General features: G+C 53.9%; 1 protein-coding gene across 3 annotated transcripts; it reads left to right on the top strand.

Annotated features, from left to right (window-relative positions):
* Positions 1-732: 732 nt before the first annotated feature.
* MYBL2 (MYB proto-oncogene like 2) lies at positions 733-17610 on the top strand. 3 transcript variants are annotated; one of them, XM_038158815.1, is made up of 14 exons: positions 733-825; positions 4894-4987; positions 6110-6181; positions 6553-6645; positions 8254-8474; positions 8628-8784; positions 9522-9791; positions 11009-11398; positions 12826-12965; positions 13235-13334; positions 13902-14015; positions 14533-14649; positions 14803-14949; positions 16908-17610. In XM_038158815.1, the coding sequence occupies exons 3-14, from the start codon at positions 6125-6127 to the stop codon at positions 17034-17036; spliced, it is 1935 nt and encodes a 644-aa protein (XP_038014743.1). In that variant the 5' UTR covers positions 733-825; positions 4894-4987; positions 6110-6124; the 3' UTR covers positions 17037-17610. The 3 variants fall into 3 exon arrangements, with proteins under 3 accessions (XP_038014743.1, XP_038014741.1, XP_038014742.1); XM_038158813.1 differs by lacking the exon at positions 733-825 and adding an exon at positions 3068-3201; XM_038158814.1 differs by lacking the exon at positions 733-825 and adding an exon at positions 4182-4370 and having other exon boundaries at positions 16908-17205.
* The last annotated feature ends 1387 nt before the right edge of the window (positions 17611-18997 follow it).

Below are 18997 nucleotides of genomic sequence, written 5' to 3'. Positions count from 1 at the left end.
CTCTGGAAGTATTTAAACTTACTTTGTAACTAGAAACAGTTTAGTCAGGGGAGTGTGATACATGTAAAATTTATGGCTGACTGACAGAATTTCGAAGGAGTACAAGGAGGTGAGTGCTTTCAAGAGGTGAGGTGAGGGCAGGGGGGCATGTTGGGCACGTAGCTAGTGAGGGAGTTTATATATTAATGAAATTATCGCTCCGATTCATAAAAGTTGGTTACAAGCAACTCTTGATGCTTTCCCTTTTTGTCTCTGTCCTCTCATGCAGCATAACTCATTACCCCTTAATCCACCCCTAAAAGAAGAGGGGGACAGTACATTGGTTATTCAGCAAACCATAAATGCCCTGAGAAGTGGTTTTAACAAGTTCCTCCTCCCGTTCTTTGCTGTAAGCAGAGACAGGGGAGGAACATCAGGATTGTGTGAATGGGGTGAGAGCTAACAGGAGAGTGTGAAAATCTCTAACGGATGTCGTCGATAGCTTGGGCTCCTTCCCTCGGAGCAGGGGTTGGATGGGACAGAGGAAATCGTCCGTGCGCGGTAGCAGGTGCAGGATTCCCGCGGCCAGGACGGGCAGTGGGGCAGGCTGGTGCCAGGCCAGGGGTGCCCGGGTGCCGCTCCGCGCTGCCAGGCTGTGCTTTCCCGGCGCGCCAGGAGAGGGATCCGCAGCCCCGGGCGCGTCCCCGCCCGCGCTCCCGGCGGCCAGCGCCGGCCCCGCAGCCATGGCCCCGGGGCTGCAGCCGCGTCCCGCAGCCCTGGCCCCGGGGCTGCAGCCGCGTCCCGCAGCCCCTTCGCCGCCGGGACCCGCCCCGACCCCTCTGCCAGGTAACGGGGGCGGGCGGGGCGGGGGCCCGGGCACGGCCAGCTCGGAGGGGGCTGCACCAGCCCAGGGTGTTCAGGGAGCTCCGCTTCAGGCCGGGAGGGCAGCGAGAGTCAGAGACCACCAGCAGAGAAACATTTGTATCTTTATTGTGCTAATACAAAACAGAGGGATCGGGGAGGAGGAGGAGGAGCCAGCAAGGCTGCGGCTCTTGGGGGTGCCATCACCAGCCCAAACACTCCCCACCACCAGTGCCGACTCGGCCACCCCAGGCGGGCAGACTTAGCTTGTCACCAGCTGCTGCCATCACCACCCAAGCCGCTGGCTCCATCTCCCGTGCTGCAGAGTGGATTCCTGCTCCTCGCAGGAGGGGGCAGGCACCGAGCAGCTCCAGCTAGAGCCGGGGCAGCAGCATCACAGAGCCTGCTGCAGAAACACAGGGACAGCGTCAGGGTCACTCGGCTGGCTCTCCTGGGTGGCAGTCCTGTGGATCAGCGTGGGGTGCTTCTTGAAGGCACCAGGCCAAGCCAGAGGAATCACCACAGGGGTCTCCATGGATGATGTGTCTGGTTTGGAGCATCCCAGTAAGCGTAACTCCTCAGTGCTGACATCGAGGGACGTGTTGGTATCCATAAAGGATTTTATTGCTGAGACGTCCCACCTGGGTGCTGGCACTTTCCCAAGGGCTGAGATGTCTCCAGCCAGCTCAGAGCTCTTAAAAAGCAGGCTCTCCAGGGGTTTGGAGTGCTTGTCTTTCTTGCAAGGTGTCGAGGTGTTCTGTGATGCCACATGCATCAGGCAGCCATCTCTGCTGGGGTGCTCACAGGACAAACCAGACAGCTCAAAGGTGGCCTGGCAGAAGCAGACAAGACTGAGGTCAGAAGTGTTCTGGGTCAGGCTGTGCAGCTCAGTCTTCACACAGCTGCTCAGAGACTCCACCTGCTTGACAGCACACAGAGAGCTGCCACTTGCTGTGTTGTCCGATTCCACGAGAAGCTCCCAGGTGTCGTGTTTGGAAGCATTGCTGGAGTCCTTGTAATAGCTCACAACAGGAGAAGAACAGCTGTGGCTGGAGGAGCTGGCCAAGAACCCATTTTCCAGGATTTCCTTTCTGGTCAGAATGCTGGTACTGTGCCTCTGGGTGGACAGCATGGTGCAGAATCCAGCAGCTCTCTGGCTTATAGAGAGAGATCAGGATGACCCTGTCAGGATAAACCTGTTACTGTACACTGCTATTCCCCAATGGATTACAGACTTACAGTAGCAGGACCACTGTTGGCAAAATCCTGTCTCAGTCTTGCAAGGAGCTGAGCAGGATCTGGGACATGTAGGAGGCCATACAGCCTATCCCTCTCTTTTAGGGCAAGACAGCACCACAGCCTCTTAGTTGCTCAGAGGTCATAGTGGAATCTCCCTGAAGCTGTATTTCACCTCAGCCTGTATATCACTACTCTTTGCTTTGTACAGGAGATAGAGGCATTTTATCCTCACCCCAGCTAGAATTGAGTCCCTTTGAGAAGGAGGCACCAAAACCAGGCCTGGCTAGGATGGGAGAGGCTGAGAGGCAGCTCTCATCTTACTTTTAGTCCTATGCAGGATAACCCTCACCTCCAGCTCAGCCAGGAGCTGACTTCCAGCTCCTTCCTGAGGGACTGGATAGGCCAGAGAAGGGCATGGCTATACTCCAAACCCAGCTTTGCTCTGAATGCATATTAAAAGCAATAAATAGCTCCTGAATTCACTGTAATGGGGCTGTATAGTCAGTCTAGAAGAAAAGTCTTCTTTAAGAGACCAAACCCTGTTTTTCTTAGCATAAAGAAAGGAAGGAAGGAAGAAAACAGAATAAATAGTACCTTCAGCTCCTATGAAGACCCTTTGATGTTCTCAACCCTTTTCTACTAGTGTTACTTACAGCACTTTTATAGTTCTGGTAATCAATTAACAGGCTGATTTCCTAATTAAGCTAGTTTGGGAGTGGGAGGAGCTTCTGTTTGCCGTTTATTAAGCATAGGGGCAGTGAGGGTGGGCCATGGTTGACTGAGGGAGGTACTCTGAGGTCTGTGAGGGCTGGCTTGTGTTTGTTCTGTCAGTGGGACCTAGTAAGGTGACACTTTCAGTCTTGCCTTGTGTTTTGTGAGCTGTTGGTTAGGAATATCCACGTGTACAGATCTTGCACTGATGATATAGACAGTATATATTGGAATATTTAGGCAATACTCTCAGACACAGGGTTGGATTGTCATGGCTGTCCTGGGCAGGGCCAGGAGTTGGACTTAGATGATCTTTGGGGGTCTCTTGCAGCCTGGAATATTCTGTTGTTCTGTAACGTGTGTGATGTTCCTGTCCTCTGTCGGAGGCTGCTGCAGCTGGGGGGAGCTCAGGTCAGCGTGGGGGTGGAAATGGGGGGGTCCCAGGTCGGGAGGCGTAAATGGAGGGCATCCTGGGTTGGCGTGCGGGGGGGGTCCCAGTGGTTTCAGGAGGGTGTGGGGGTCCTGGGAGTCCCGGGTCCATGGGGAGGTGGATGCAGAGGTGTGGAGGATGGAAACATGTAGTCGTGGGTCAGTGCAGGGGTGGGCGAGGGAGTGTCCTGGGTCAGCGTGGGGGATCCCAGTGGTTTGGGGTCGGTACAGGGGCAGATGTGGAGAGATCCTGGGGTCAGTGCTGGGCTGGATGGGGAGGGTCGTGGATGAGGAGGTTCCCGGCGGGGGCCCGCATCGATGCGGGATGGATGCGTGGGTCTCGGATCAGTGCGGGGTCGGTGTAGGGGTGGATGGGGGGTCCAGGATCAGGCGCTGTGTTGGATGTGGGGAGTCTCGGCAGCCCCAGTTCGGTGCGGGGGTCCTGAGGCTGGATGCGGGGATCCCGCAGGACACGCCTAGGTGTGTGGGAGGCTGGATGTGGGGTGTCCCTGGTTGGTGGCGGGGGTGGATGCGGGGGTCCCTGGTGGATGCGGGGTGTCCCGGCTCGGTACGGGGATGGATGCGGGGTGTCCCGGCTCGGTACGGGGATGCATGCGGGGTGTCAGGGATGGATGCGGGGTGTCCCGACTCGGTGTGGGGATGGATGCGGGGTGTCCCGGCTCGGTGTGGGGCTGGATGCGGGATGTCAGTGCTGGATGCGGGGCGTCCCGACTCGGTGTCAGTGCTGGATGCGGGGCGTCCCGGCTCGGTACGGGGCTGGATGCGGGATGTCAGGGATGGATGCGGGATGTCAGGGATGGATGCGGGATGTTAGGGATGGATGCGGGGTGTCCCGGCTCGGTGTGGGGCTGGATGCGGGGTGTCGCAGGTCGATGTTGGGCTGGATGCGGTGTGCCGGCTCGCTGAGGGCTCCCTGAGGGTGCCGGGGGCGGGGCGGGCGGGCGCCCTCCCGCGCGCGCCTCTTTGTGCGGGCGGGAGGCGCGGCGCGCATGCGCGGCCCGGCCCCGCGCGGGGGGGGCGCCGTTGGCGCGAGATAGGAAAGCGCCGCCAGCGCCGCCGCTCCGGACCCGCGCCCGGCCCTCAGCGCGGCCCGGCCCGGCCCGGCCCGACATGGCTCGCCGCGCCCGCGGGTGAGTGCCGGCCCCGCCGTGCCGCGGCTCCCCGTGCCCGCTCCCAGCCGCGGGAGGCGCCTCCCGGCCGCCTCGTTCCCGCTCGCCGGCCGGACAGCGGGATGCGGGGCGGCGGCCCCGCGGTGTCCGCGCTCGGACACCCCCCCGGCTCTGCCCGCTCGGCAGCGGGGGCGAGCGGGAGCCCTGCGGCCGCTGCCCGCAGCGCTGCCCGCGCCCCTTTGCGCCAGCGATCCGGGAGCTGCTGAGCGGTGCCTGGGTGCCCCGATGCAAAGTCCACCCCGAGGGACAGAAGTGGAAAGAAATGGAAAGAAACGCTCTTTCCCCTGCTCTGGCAGAATAAAACCTGCCAGCTGGCGCCTAAAGTTGAGGATCTCCTTTCAGTCTGGGGTGTGTGGGTGTCGGTGAGGTTGGGGCTCGGTGCTGGAAGGGGGAGATCTTGAGCTCTGCTCTCTGTGGTGGAGGTTTCTCCCACTCCTGCATTTTTATCAAGTAGAAATGATAATTTTCCTTTATTCCCCCCCAGTGAGGACCAGGATGAGCCGCATTACCAGGACACCGATTTGGATGTGCCGGAGCAGCGGGATGGCAGGTGCAAAGTCAAGTGGACACCAGAAGAGGTGAGTGAGAGCCTGACATTTGCCGAGAGAGTTGCTTTGGGGTGGTGCCTCTGACATGGCACCCTGGGCTTGGGTGACTCCACCCCAGCCCTCACCTGGTGGCCACGATCTCACCTCCTCCTGTCTTGATTCTGGAGAGGACCTTGTGTCTTTTATACTGAACTCAGGCCTGAATGAGGCTCAGAGGTTCAGGGGAGTTTGAAGTGTAGCCTGAAGAGCAAGAGCTCTTCATTTTAACTTAAGCCTGTGAGTACTGAGTGAAACACCACTGCCTGCAGCACTCCTGTGAGCACAGAGGAGTCCAGATGATGGCTGAGGTCTCCAACCAGCTGAAATGTGCAGTGGAAATGTACTCATTTTTCTGGAGAAAAAGCAGGGAGCATTAACACTTGGGATTATGGCTTAGTCATCCTGGCTGAGAGCCTGAAGTTAACTGGGATGTTCTCTTCCTTCCTCCCTGTTTCACTATCAGTTTTGTGCTGTGTGAAAACTACAGGCGGGGTCAGAACACCAAGTAAGGTGGCCTTTGTGGAGGGATCAAAGCCTGGGGCTCATGTTGGGCAGGGAATAATTTCATTATTGAACTATCCAGACCTCACAGACAAGGATGTCTGTAACAGGCATTCTGTGAGCTGTAGGAGTTTGCATGCCCAGGCTATAGCAGGGATCACAAAATAGATGTTGTAGAGCCCTGTAGCACTGAAAGACAGAAGAGCCCTGTGCAGGTGGTGATACACTTCAATCAGTCAGATTTCTTGGCCAGAAAAAAACAGTGGCTGGGCTGGGAGATAGACTGTCTGGTCAGGAGTGCTCTGGGGCTGGATAAAGAGGCCCTTGGCTGCAGGGTTTGAACCAGACTGTAGAGGAACAGAGCTGAGCTCTTGTTTTGTACTTAATGTATGAGCTTGTCTTAGTACAGAGCTCAGAACCAGTCTGTTCCAGTTCGGCTCCATGTACTGGAGGGCTGCTAAACACTGGTGTGAGCTGCCTTCCTCCCCTGAGCACACAATGCCAACAAAACCTTGACAGTTCAAAACATCTAACTTGTTCTTTTCATGTCATCAGCCCTGTGGTGTGTGTTGCCTCAGCGTATCTGAAAGTGGATGTTTTTGTCCTTTGCAGGATGAGCAGCTGAAGATGTTAGTGAGCCATTATGGGCAGAATGACTGGAAGTTCCTGGCCAGCCACTTTCCTGTGAGTGACCCCATGCTCAGCTGGGAATCCCAGTGTTTTCGTGTTGCTGGTTCCCTGTGTCTGTGCAGTAGGGCTCTGTTCTGACTCTGCTCTGACTTCATAGCTCCAAGCTGTGAAATGAGGCTGCTTCAGGGCAGGGAGACCTTCTTGCACAGAAGGCTTCCCAGGGTGAGTCTGTTGGAGTTGGGGTGAGAAATTGAGGTTCCTGTCCCTGTGTCTGGTGCCCAGGACCTCCGTATGTGTTCTCTGTGTGCTTCTGCAGCTGTTCTGTGGGACAGCCTTTGTGTATGGGGGCTGCTGTCAGTTTGGGAGGTTTTTGGGCCTCTGGAGCCCCTGGTGTAACATAAGGCTGTTCCCATTGCTGTTCCCAGAACCGCAGTGACCAGCAGTGTCAGTACCGGTGGCTGAGAGTGTTGAATCCAGACCTGGTTAAGGGCCCGTGGACCAAAGAGGAGGATCAAAAGGTAAGTCAGGGCTGAGAGGATCAGAGTGTTGGACTGTCTCTGTCTGCAGAAAGGGTGCAGATGTCAGACCCATCCTCGGGTGTTGTACACTGTGTGTGATTGTTCTCCCTGGTGGGTACCTGTGAGAGCAGCTCTGCCCTGCCCTGAGCAGCCCAGGCAGCCATGGTCGGGATGTGATGTGATCTAGGCCTCTCCAGGTAAACACCTTCCCCCTTGCACACAGTGCTGCTACAGTAGCCTGCCAAGGGAGAGAGCTGAAAAGGGAATGAATTCATCTGCCTGCTGGCAGGTCTCCACCTGGCCTGGCCAGGTTGGATCTAAGAGAAAATAAAACTGGCATTTCCTGTGCCATGGTAGGCAGGCTGGAGTGGATGTCTGAGGTTGGCTGGGTGAATCATGACTTCTGTGAGCCTGTTCCTCTGCTGAATCCAGAGTCAGCTGAGAGGGGCTGGCTTAGACAGACTCATCATCTTGATGTACTTAAGAAAAGTTGGAGTGAAATCCAGATTTTACCAAGGTTTTCTGGTACAGAACATCCTTGTGTGGCAGATTCTCTGTAACACTCCTGCTCCCTGGCTTCTTTCCCTTTTGGTCCCATTATGTTTTGCCAAGCCCTAAGAAAGCTTATCCTGATGTTGTCCTTGTTCTTACAGCAGAGCAGTTGTTGCCTGCTTTCTCCTTCCCTTTGCCTTGTCCTGACTCTGCCAGCCTACCCATCCTGGCCAGGCTAGGCTCCAGCTCTCTCCTCATTGCTTGGGCCCAGCTCCTTGGCCTCAATTTGGCATCTTTGCTCCATTTTTCTCTGCTTGAAAGGAAAGAGTGCAGCAGGGACATCTGTTACATGAGCATCACTTCTACCTGCACCTTTCAGCTCAGCACAGCTGGCCAGGGTAGAAATGTCCTCTGAGAACTCTTCAGCCAGGATTTTGGTGGCTGAACATTACAGATTGTTTCATCCTGACTGTGCCCTAGATATTTTAGGAGCCCAGAATGGATTCAATGCCCAGAAACATTTGTGTTGGGGCTCTGGCAGAAGTGACAAAGCCCTGGGTGAAGGGTAAGAGGCAAAGTGGATGGTTCTGAAGTGAATTTGGATCTCTCCCTGTGTGTTCTGGTGCTGTCAGGGCATGGAGCTGCAGCCCTGTCTGTCTTGGGTGTACCACACTGTTAAAGGGAGCAGCAGGCCAGTGCAGAGCTGATGGGGACAGTTGTCACACAGCCAGGTCCTTGGAAGTAGGGAGGGCAGAGGAGCCTTGGAGCAGGTGGGACTTGGCCCTTGCTCAGGAATGGGAATGTGTTTCTACATCTGGGCACCTGCCAGTCTCCACCCCATCTTCTGTCAGGGGTCATCTGCATTCACAGGTGTCCTGTGGCAAAAGGTCAGCATGGAAACAGCCTCCTACAGAAATTTGGCAGAATCATTGCTCTCATGGGGGTTGGAACACCTGATAGCCCTGCTGGCTCCCTCCAGCTTGTCCTCCAAAGGGGCCTTCCTTTGTCTGCCCTTACCTGGTCCCAGGAGAGGTGAAGAGCAAAGCCTGGAGATGACTGCACTGACCTTCCCCTCCTTTTTTCCATTTCCCTTTTTCCCTCCCATTCTCTCCAAAGGTAATTGAACTGGTTAAAAAATATGGCACCAAACAGTGGACCCTGATAGCCAAGCACCTGAAAGGGCGGTTAGGGAAGCAGTGCCGGGAACGCTGGCACAACCACCTGAACCCTGAGGTGAAGAAGTCCTCGTGGACAGAGGAGGAGGATCGCATCATATTTGAGGCCCACAAGGTCCTGGGGAACCGTTGGGCAGAGATTGCCAAGCTGCTGCCTGGGAGGTAGGACCCCTTTGCTCACGGCTGCCTTCCCTGCTGGGTGGCCTGTGGGGATCTGTGTGTTAGGCTCTTGGGGCTGGGGAGTGTGGTGGAGCTGCTAGCTGTGCTTTAAAGCTGCTGTAGGTGATGGTTTGTTCCCTTCTGCTCTCTCTGCAGGACCGACAATGCTGTGAAGAATCACTGGAACTCCACCATCAAGAGGAAGGTGGACACGGGAGGTTTCCTCAATGAAACCAAGGAGTCCAAGTCTCTGTACTTGCTCGTGGAGGTGGATAACAAGGAGAGGCAAAGTCAGGCGACAGCTGAGAGCCAGGTACTGCACTGGCAGCAGGCAGCTGGGTCAGTCCCTGCCCTGCTAATGCATTCTGGAGCTCTTCATCCACCCTTCTGCTGCCTCTCGCTGCCTTTTCCACAGCCTGGTGTCTGCATAGACAGTCTGTGCCTTCCCCAGCCGCCCAGATCTCTCCCTCCAGGAGCTAGAGGTGTTATGGGAGCCTGAGTGTGTTATCCAGGCAGAGGACAGCAGTCTGCTAGAGCTGTTACCTTGCCAATCCCAGCATCAAGTCTGTCTTAGACACTGAATATTCTTTTGGCTTCATTGTGCTGTTGCTGGTGGGAGGAGGAGGCTGCTCCAGACAGTGTGTGTGTGGGAGCAGGGTGAAGAGATACTGTGTTCCGTTCCTCTGAAAAAGGAAGCAGGGAAGTACACCCAGTGATTGTTTTCATGAAAACACCATGTAGTTTTTGAAGGCAGGCTCCTGGTAAATAGGAAACTGAACTAGTGTAACATGCTCAGCCTAAGTACAACTTTCTCCTGGACACTGTTAAGAGAAATCTTGAATTCAAGTCCTGTGCTCGTTATGTTGCATGGACTCCTTAGGCAGTGTATGGGACTGAGCAGTGAGGGAGAATGGGGATGTGAAACAAACCCAGTGGCTGGTAGGAGAGTGGGCAAAGCTGAACGTGTCCAGGTGCTCTCTGTCCCCAACATCTGACACTGTTCCCTTGCTTTCTGCTGATGTCTGGCCTTTCTTCATTGTATGTGCCAAGAACGTCCTGCCGAGCTGGCCGGTGGATATCTCTGAAATAAAGGAAGAAGATGTCAGTGATGAGGAAGTGACAGGTGTGCAGGAGCTGCCCTTGGAGCTGCCAGCTGCAGGAGTGGCAGAGCAGAACGTGGAGGGGCCCCCAGATGATGCAGTGCCCGAGGATGGCACTTCGTTGGTGGAATCACCATACAAATGGGTTGTTGAAGCTGCCAGCTATTTGTACCCATCCTGTGCCCCTGCCCTCAGTGAAGCTCTGGACATGATTGAATCTGTAAGTAACAGACCCTTGTTCCTCCAGTTACTGTTAGGGTGTTATCCTCACCCTTTTTGTTTGAGTGAACTTACTGGATCCCCTTGATCATCACCTTGAAGAGGACTGGGTCTGCCATTGCCTTGCGGCCTCCCTCTGTCTCTCTTCCAGGGCTGGATTAGACCTTCCCAGCACTGCCAGTATTGCTGTGGCCTTGTAGCTTTTCCTAGCTGGATGTCTTTGTGCATGGGCTCTGCCTGTGTGGGAGGCTGTAAGTGCTGGCAAACTTGATTTCAAGCCCTTCTTTGTCAGCCAGAGTGTGCCCAGCTCTCCTTTTTGTAGTGATTCAGGCCCATGCTCACTGGCTGTCCTTTCTGTCCTGTCCTGGGGTGGGGTGGGACAGGACAGACTGGGAGTAAGCCAAGCCCATTGTACTGTGCAGGACAGACCCCTTCATGCTGGCATAACTGCCACCATTTGCTTTCAGTGGAGGTAGCTTCACTGAAATTAGTTATTTTCAGCCAGTCAAGCAGTGCTGAGGTCCCCTGGGTGACAGAGGCATGCCAGGGTGAGAGGCTGGCTACAATCAACAGGGCACTTTGCTGCCATCAGAGGGAAGTCTCCTCTGCAGCCCCCAGCCTGCCTGAGGCGTGAAGGAGTCACCTTGCCTCTTTATAGCAAGATAGATGTGCTGCTCAGCCTCAGGCACACTGTGGGCCCCTGGGGCCTGCTTGTGTGGTGCTGGGTGTTGCTGGGGTACAGCTGTGAAGCAGCTCACTTCTGAACTGGTCTGGTTAGTTTTAATCTGCTTTCAGCTGTGCAGGTTACACCGGAGCCCGCTGTACAGGTGTGCCCAAGACTGTGGGTTGCTCTTGGGTGCTAGTTCCTTCCTTCAGTCCCTGCCCCCAACCCTCTGCCCGGCTGTTTTTCTTTTGTCCCCTCTCTGAGGGGGTGCAGCTGTTTGTGCAGCTGTGCTGTGAACCAAACAGGGAAACCAGCCTTGCATAAATAGAAAAACATGCCCCGTGCACAGGCAGCAGCTCTCAGCTGGGTCAGATCCCTGCTCTGGCTCCAGCTGTGCCTGTGGCAGAGGAGAGCAGGGCTTGAGCTGTCCCTGGCCAGGCTCCTTCCGAAGCTTGGTGCCGTGTCACACCCCCACTTATTTCAGCTCCCAGTTCACCACTCTGTCTGCTCAGCTGCCACCCTGGGCTGCTGCTGATGCTTTCCCTTGTGTGCAGGACCCAGATGGGTGGTGTGACCTGACCCAGTTTGACCTGCCCGAGGAGCCCTTGGCCGGTGGCAGCAGCAGTGGCAGTGCCAGCCCGGCCAGACCAACGCCCAGCGAGGCGGCCCCGGCGCTGCCCAGTGTCACCGAGTACCGCCTGGACGGACACACCATCTCTGACCTGAGCAGGAGCAGCAAGGGAGAGCTCATCCCCATCTCCCCCCATGCTGAGGGCAGCTTTGGCACCCCGCCCTCGGTGCTGAAGAGGCAGAAGAAGAGGAAGATATCCCTCTCACCCGTCACGGAGAATGTCACCAGCACCAGCATGTCCTTCCTGGACTCCTGCAACAGCATGACGCCCAAGGGCACCCCTGTAAAGACACTGCCCTTCTCTCCATCTCAGGTATCTTCTTGCCCTAATAATACCCATCAGCTCTGCCAGCTTTGTGCTCCTCCTGCCTTGAATGAGGCCGTGCCAGTGTGCGGAGCGTGCTCCTGCACTAAAAGAAGGTTCAGAGTTGGTTTCTGGCACTGCTTCTCTTTAGCGCTGCCCTTCCTGTGGGAGCAGCAGCCTGTGTCTCCATCTGGGAGTGACTGCAGTTTTAAGAAAGCCCAGCTACCCCGTGTGGGGGGCACAGCATGAGGAAGGAGCCCCATCTGCAGACCAGGGTGTGATGGAGAGCACACTGCTGCTGTCCCCAGGGCATTGCTGCCCCACTTGCTTTCCCTGTCTGTTTACAGTTCAGTCACACAGGCTGGGCAGCAAACACCTTGTGCAGATCTGTCCTGCTGTGCCTATGAAAATGCTCTTTTGCAACAAGTCTTTGTTGCAAAAGGGACTCAGGATCTTTCAGCCTTTGCTGTGACTCACACAGTGTCCTCACATGTGGTCTCCAACACATGTCACCTTGGAGCACTGTGGTGGTCAGACCCACGAGTGTCTCATGTGGAAGTGGTGGAGTTGTGTCTATAAAACAAAATAAATGCTGCTGCATTCTCCAGCACAGTTCCCACTGCAGCTCTCTTGTCCAGACCCTCCCCAGCTGTGCCTTCCAGGCCTTTATTTCTGCTGTTTCTTCAGCAGAAAACATGGGAGAGGCACCACAGGAGAATCCAAAATGCAGGTTCAGCTGGACCTTGAATGAAAGGCCAGCAGAAAGAAGAAATCAGAGCAGGACCCATAATTCCCATAATGTACAGCTCTGCAGAGTGTAAAAGGCAGGAATATCTGGAGTGAGTCTGAGAAGACAAAAGTGCATGCCCTGCCTCAAGCCGAGCTTCAGCCATCAGTGAATGCCACAAACACAGTTTTGCTCTTCCAAGAGGCTCTTGGGTACAAACACTGTTCCCTATGGGGGCAGAGCTGTCACTTACTGACTGCTGGGAAGTAAAACCCTAGAAGAGCTAACACAGCTTGTTGTTTTCTCATAGTTTAAGCTGAAGATAGCTCACTGCAAGACCTGTTAACTTGTACGCTTTGTGTTATGTGGACTTCCCTCATGTTTGCCAGCCTGAGTTGGAATAGCTGGGGGAGCTGGGATTACCAGTGCAAGGAGAGACTTCTCTTCCACTCTGTAGCTGGTAGCTCTGATAGTTGTATCAGCTCATCCCTCATGGGAAGTGAATAATCTTTATAGGTGTGAGGCACCTTCTGGCAACTTTAGTGTGCTGTCCATGTACAGAGCTGTGAGTCTGTAACCCACCCTGGTTTGGGATAGTTGTTTCTACTTGAGGGTTTCCCTCATATTTAGGGAAAAGTAATGGCTTGTGATGCGATGCTGGGTTGCTTGAGACCGAGTGTTTTCAATTTTTCTTTCCTGTGCTGTGCAGTTCTTGAACTTCTGGAGCAAACAGGATACACTAGAACTGGAGAACCCTTCCCTGACCTCCACGCCTGTGTGCAGCCAGAAGGTGATTGTCACCACCCCACTGCACAGGGACAAGACCCCTCTGCTGCAGAAGAACTTAGCGTAAGTCCTCCTTTTTCCACACAGGAGTCTGGTCCAGTTCAGACACAGCTCTCAGTACTTGTCATGGTATTACTGAGAGAGGGGCAAGGCAGGCTGGGGATTTCCTTAAATCACTGTTTTCTCCCCCAAAACAGCTCTTCTCTGAGCTGCAGGGAGTGAGTGTCCTCACTGGGGGCACAGCCAAGTGACCTCTGTTGTGCTCAGCTGCTGGGTGGCCCTGTGTGGGTTACAGCCTGTCTGATCCCTTGTCTTTCCCGCTCTGCTCCCAGGTTTGTCACACCAGATCAGACATATGTGGTGGACAACACACCTCACACTCCCACGCCTTTCAAAAACGCCCTGGAGAAATATGGACCAATTAGACCTCTGGTAATTATTGGGCTGTGCCTTGTGGGGCTGATGAATGCAAATGAGACACAGGACTGGGGGAGGTTGGGGCAGGGCTGTGAGCAAACTCTTATCTGTGCCAAAACAAAGGGCAGTGCCAGGCTGAGAGGGGAGGGGACATTGTCACAGTGATCATTTGATTGTAAGGAGCTGCAGGACTTTTAGATCCTCTGTAAACTAGCTAAAAATGCCAAAAGCTGCCCTTGAATCTGGCTGCATTGCTTGGCTACTGATGACCTTGAGGAGCAGGGAAATTATCTGCCTAGAGCTCCCTGAGGAGCTGGATCTCCCAGGCCTTGTGTGCACACAGGTCTCCTGATGGCACACTGGGGTTCAGCTGATAAGTCCCTGCACCTGGAGATCCTGTAAACCCATCAGGCTAGCAGAAAACTTGTCATATCTTTTCCAGTTGGGAAGCAAATAGGTTTTTGTGTTTGTCCTCCCACTGTGGGCTCTCCTGACCCCATTGTCCCTTGAGGGGAATGCTTGTGAGCCTGCCCAGCACAGAAATTTTGACTGCCTTGTGCTCTCTCTGCCTTTCCACCCCAGCCCCAGACTCCTCACCTGGAAGAAGACTTGAAGGAGGTGCTCCGAAGTGAAGCTGGCATAGAGCTCATCATAGAGGATGATGTGAAGCCTGAGAAACAGAAGAGGAAACAAGGGGTGAGCTGCATGTGCATCAGTACCAGCTGCTAAGCTACCCTGTGCTCTTAAGGAGTGTTTTGGCTGGTTTTATTCGTTCTGCTATAGGTGCCAAAATGATTTTAGCCCTGTGGCTGCTCTCTTTTAATCAGCAAGAAGTGCCTGAGGTCAAGGCCTGCTTAAAGTACCTCCAGGAGTGTCCTGGTTTATGCTGAGCTCAGGGCTCGTTGGCACACTTGGAGCACCTGGGGCAAGTTAGGCTCTCAGAAGGCTGTGGGATGGCATGAAAAATCTCCGTTTCTTGGTGGCCTCCCCTTCCTACTAAAAGCTCCTCCTCTAAACTGGTGGCTCGAGGTGCCAGGAGGGGGGCACTGGAAGCTGCTGTGCCCTGTGGTGGGGAAGGCTGCACGCGTCTTCTTCCTGAGGTGCTGGTGCCATGCAGAGCTGGGGTGCTGTGGCCTTGGTGTGCACCTGGGCCCCCAGGGTGGCACTTTGCAGGGTGGATTTGTGCTGACACTGGTGTCCCTACACTCCCCAGCTGCGCAGGAGCCCCATCAAGAAGGTCCGGAAGTCTCTGGCCCTGGATATTGTGGATGAAGACATGACACAAAACCTGCCTGCCCTCCCCAAGACTGTATGTTTCAAAAGAGCCCAGGTGAGGGGTTGTGTGCTCAGAGTAGGGGCAGAGCTGGCTCTGCTCTAAAAAAACTCTGCAAAGCAGCAGTAGCAGCCTGGAGCTGCCTTTGAACAGCCCATGTGGATGAAGGGCTGGATTTCTTTTTTTCTTACACTTTTTCTCCTGGTGCAGCCTGTGAATTTCCTGTCAAGATCCCTGAACCTGTCCTCCTCGAGCAGGAAGAATGACAGTGGTTTGCTCAACAGAGCCTTTGTGCAAGTGCAGCCAGAGAAAATGTCCTACAGGAAAATGCCAAGCCATTTCAGGCCACCAGCACCGGTAAGCCCTGCAGAAGCCACTGCTCTCTCAGGCAGGAGTTTATCTGGCAGTGCAGCCCTTGTCCCTTGAGGAGTGAGGGATGGAGCTCTGAAATGCTGCACAGGCATCCCTGACTTTCAGGGTTGTCTTTACACCAAGGCTGGGAGATGCTGAGCCAGAGGTGCCATCTTATGTTCCTCAAAGCCACAGCTGTGGCCTGCTCAGCATGTTTGGCCCTGGATTTCCTCATGGGAATTCTCACCCAGAAAGGAATTTGGATGACTGCTCTGGCAGTAAAGTAAATCTTTCTTTTTCCGGTGGGCACTCCTTGAGTGGACAGCAGCAAGCTCATCTTTTTTTGCTTTTCAGGGCAGAGCAACTGTGAAGTGCTGTATAAAGGTTAAACAGGAAGGTATTTCCCACCCCTGTGTTTTTTAGGGTGTTTCTGGGTAGTGAGGAAGGCTGTGTGCCTTAGGCAGCATAGGCTGGCTTTATCCTGCTTTATCTTGACCCCATGGCAGTACAGAGCTCCTGCTGGCAGTGTGGCACCTTGTACCAAGAGCTGAGGTTGGTGCTGTTACAGCAGCTCTGTTCCTCAGCTCTGCACAGTTGGAACTGGGTTGTGCTGGAGTCACAGCAACCCCTGTGGGGCACAAACAGATCTCTCTACAATCTTCACCACTCACAGGCAGGATGCATTCATGGAGGGGTATCCCTGTTTGCTGGGCTTAGATAAAGTCTAAGTGTAGCTTAGGCATGGGGATTTGGACCATAATTTTGTAGGTATTTGCTTGGGTTGAGTCACTTGAGGTCTCTAGTAGCTTATGTGCTGTCCTTGTTGGGGGGTTAAACTGCGACTGGGGCCTCTTGTGATGGTGTTTTCCCATCCCAGGAAGGTGCAAGGTTGTCCTCAGGAAACTGCAGTGAGGGAAGATCTGTCCCTGCATTGGAGCTGTCTTGTGAAACCTCTTTCTTCTGACAAATAAATACCCTTCAACCAGAGTAATTCCTTCCTCTTCCCAAAACAAACCCTTCTTAAACACTTCCATTTCTCCTCCTGTCCTCACCAGGGTTGTGTTGCTCTGAGAGCTAATGGCTCTGTATAAATAAACGTTGGGGGTGACAGGGAGGCAGCTGGTGTGGTGACAGAGTACAGGTGTGCAGTGAAATCCCACTGCCCACAGCCAGCAGGGCAGTCTGTGTTGCTACTGGCCTCTGGGGATTTATTGTGCTGCTCTGGTGCTGCTGGCAGGCAGTTTTTTGTTAAGGAAGCTGATCCAGCTCTGGGCTGAGCCTCAGTGGGTCCAAAGCCACTCTGTGGCTGTGGCCAACACTGGAGCCCTGGTTCCCTGCAGTGCATGTGGCAGATATTTCCAGTTCAGGGCACTGCCTGGCTCCTGGCATTTACCAGAGGATCCTCAGGGCCTTTCCTGGAGTGCAGAAACACCTCATGGGTGCTCTTTCTGCATGCAGAGACTGAAGCACTCCTGGGTTTTGGCTCCTCCTTTGTGCTGTGGGACCCTGCTGAAACTGAAGGCACCAGATTGCTGTTGAGGGTGGCATTTGATCAAAACAGACCCGGGGCCCAGCAGCTCCTGGAGGAGTTGAACTGGTTGCCAATAAACTCCAAAGCTGTGCTTGAATTTCTTCTATCACTCTGGAATATCTTCAGGGCAGTGAATTTTAATAGGTTTGTGCTTTGGGGTTTTTGTCTTGAGGCAAGTAATGGAAAGCCCTGAAAGGGATTGTCTTGAATGGAGCACTCATCTGGGAAACTGCTGACCCTAAACCCCAGCAATTACCACCCCAGCTATGAGGAGTAACTGGTGCTGGGCAGGTTCCTCCTGGGTGTGAGATGGGTTCTGAAGTTTTATTTTCTTTGTTAGTTTTGTTTATTTTTGCAGTCTTTTAGAACACGGTGTCACAAGATGTGTGTCCTTGGCCTTGTGTTGTACATGTTCTTTCTCTTCCCTCTGCAGATGACCAGGGCTTGGAAAGCAGTGGCCTGTGGTGGAACTCGAGACCAACTCTTCATGCAGGAGAAAGCTCGACAGTTTTTGGGCACATTGAAACAGAGTCACACATCAAGGACCTTAATCTTATCATGAAGGATTGTTCTGCTTTCTAATCTTATTTTTTAAACCTTTTTAATAAGTGGAGGGGGAACCACAGGAAAAAATATCTTCTGCCAAGCCTTAGTATATGGGAGTGGATTTTTTTTTCCCTTCAGTTCCCCGGTAGATCTACATTGTAATAAATTGGGCTAACTGCTGGCTAGTGTGTGGAATGCAAGCTTTGGGATCATTATGGAAAGGCAAACAAGGGAGTTTTGGAGAGCTGATGGCAAGACCTCTCTCTGCAAGACCTGAGTTCTGCGAAAGTGGAAGCAGCAGCCGTGTTGCACCTTGGAGCAGCAGATGCTGGAGACCAGTCTCACAGCCTCTCTGGATTCCTGCTGCTGCTCTGGTACCTCAGCAACGCCTTTGTGAAGGTTCCTGCATGCCTTGAGTGTCCCTCCTGGCTTTTCCCAGGGGATGGAGTGTCTCCCTGTGCTGGAGAGGGGTGTGGTGCTGTGGGGTGACCTGTGCCTGGAGCCCCTTGCTCCCTCTGGTGCTGCTTTGTCCTGCCATGGCTCCAGCAGGGGCCTCTCCCCACAACTGTGCTCCCTCTTCCAATAAATGATGGTGCTCACATCCCTTGGCCTCTGCCTCTGCCTCACAGCCCTGGGGGAAGGCAGCAAAGTGCTGGTTTTTGTGTGGGCTCTTTGCTCTCCTGGCAAGTTGTTGAATTCCTGTTGGCTTCTCAGCAGGGAGGAGAAGGGATGTTTCCCACCCACACTCTAAGTTTCATCAGCTGCTCTGAAGTTTTGGCTGCTTTATGGGCAGGTGCCACACTGTGAGTCAGGTTTGGGATCCCTGCAGGGGTGGAAGGAGGCTGCAGGAAGAGCAGCAGGAGTGTGAGATGTAGCAGAGCCTTTCTGTTGCCCTTCCTCTGGGGGCTAAAGTTGCACCGTGTAGCTATTGCAGTGTGGGAACAGTAGCACTGCCCTGCTTTGAGGCAGCCGAGGCTGTGGTGATCTTAGCAACATATTAACTCTGCAATTGGAAAGGTGTTGGGAAAACTGCAGAGCTGCTCGACAGAACAGGGAAGAGCCTTTTGGGTGAGCTGTGCTGTGCTTTCCGTGGCCAAAGCCAGCCTGGCAGGTCTGCCTCTGGCTGGGGCTGTGCCCACAGCAAAGATGTGCCCACCCCAGGGTGGAACACCAGAGCTGGGCCGTACAAATCTCATTTCAGGTTGTGGCTTATGCTGGAAATAGAGTAAAAAAATCCTTGCTGACAAACTTGTTAATAAAACCTTGGATCCTGGGAGATGAGGGAGGTTTAGAAACCCAGCTCATTTTTCATTTTTACAAGCTCAGGGCCAGAGCAAATCCATGAAGTAATTTTTATTTCTGTTTCTCGGTGTTGCAGTGTTTGCTTTGGAAAGACAGCTGGGACCACTTGTCTGAAAGCCTGGCTTTAGCTGCTCCCGTTCTGGTGTTATTTTAAGAAAAATTGTCATAAACCCATCCCTCTCTGCTGGGGCTTTGGTGGGCTGGGCTGTTCCTGCACTGGTGACTGTACAAACCCACGCCTGGAATTGCAATTCCTTCCTGGAAATGACACGAGCTGGGAGCTCTGAGCAGGCAGGGTCTGCTGCAGGATAAATCAGGCTGTGAGCCTGGCACCTCTGTCTGAGAGCTGCCCCCAAATTAAAGGAGGATGAGACAGAACAAACTGCTTCTCTGAGGCTGTAAATCCAGGCAGTGCAGGCTGTTCTGCATTGCAGAACGTTTATGGAGAAAGCTCAAGGGGCAGAAAAATACCAAGGTCTGGCATAGTTGATGAGTAAAAAAGAATTAGCTTTTAATTGGAAAAGGGAGCTTCTCGTAGTGTGGAGTTTGCCAGGCTGGTGTGGTTGTCCTGGGGCCCAGGAACAGACATTGCTCTACAGGTGAAGTAAAAAAGGTTGCACTTGCTTTGTTTTTCCTGTGAGTTTGGATGCTCTGCTTTCTTTCCAGTAAAAATCT

Source organism: Motacilla alba, chromosome 20 (assembly GCF_015832195.1).
Source record: "Motacilla alba alba isolate MOTALB_02 chromosome 20, Motacilla_alba_V1.0_pri, whole genome shotgun sequence".
Taxonomy (NCBI): Eukaryota; Metazoa; Chordata; class Aves; order Passeriformes; family Motacillidae; genus Motacilla; species Motacilla alba.
The sequence above is the reverse complement of the archived record's forward strand: the minus strand, read 5'-3'. Positions and strand labels throughout refer to the sequence as shown.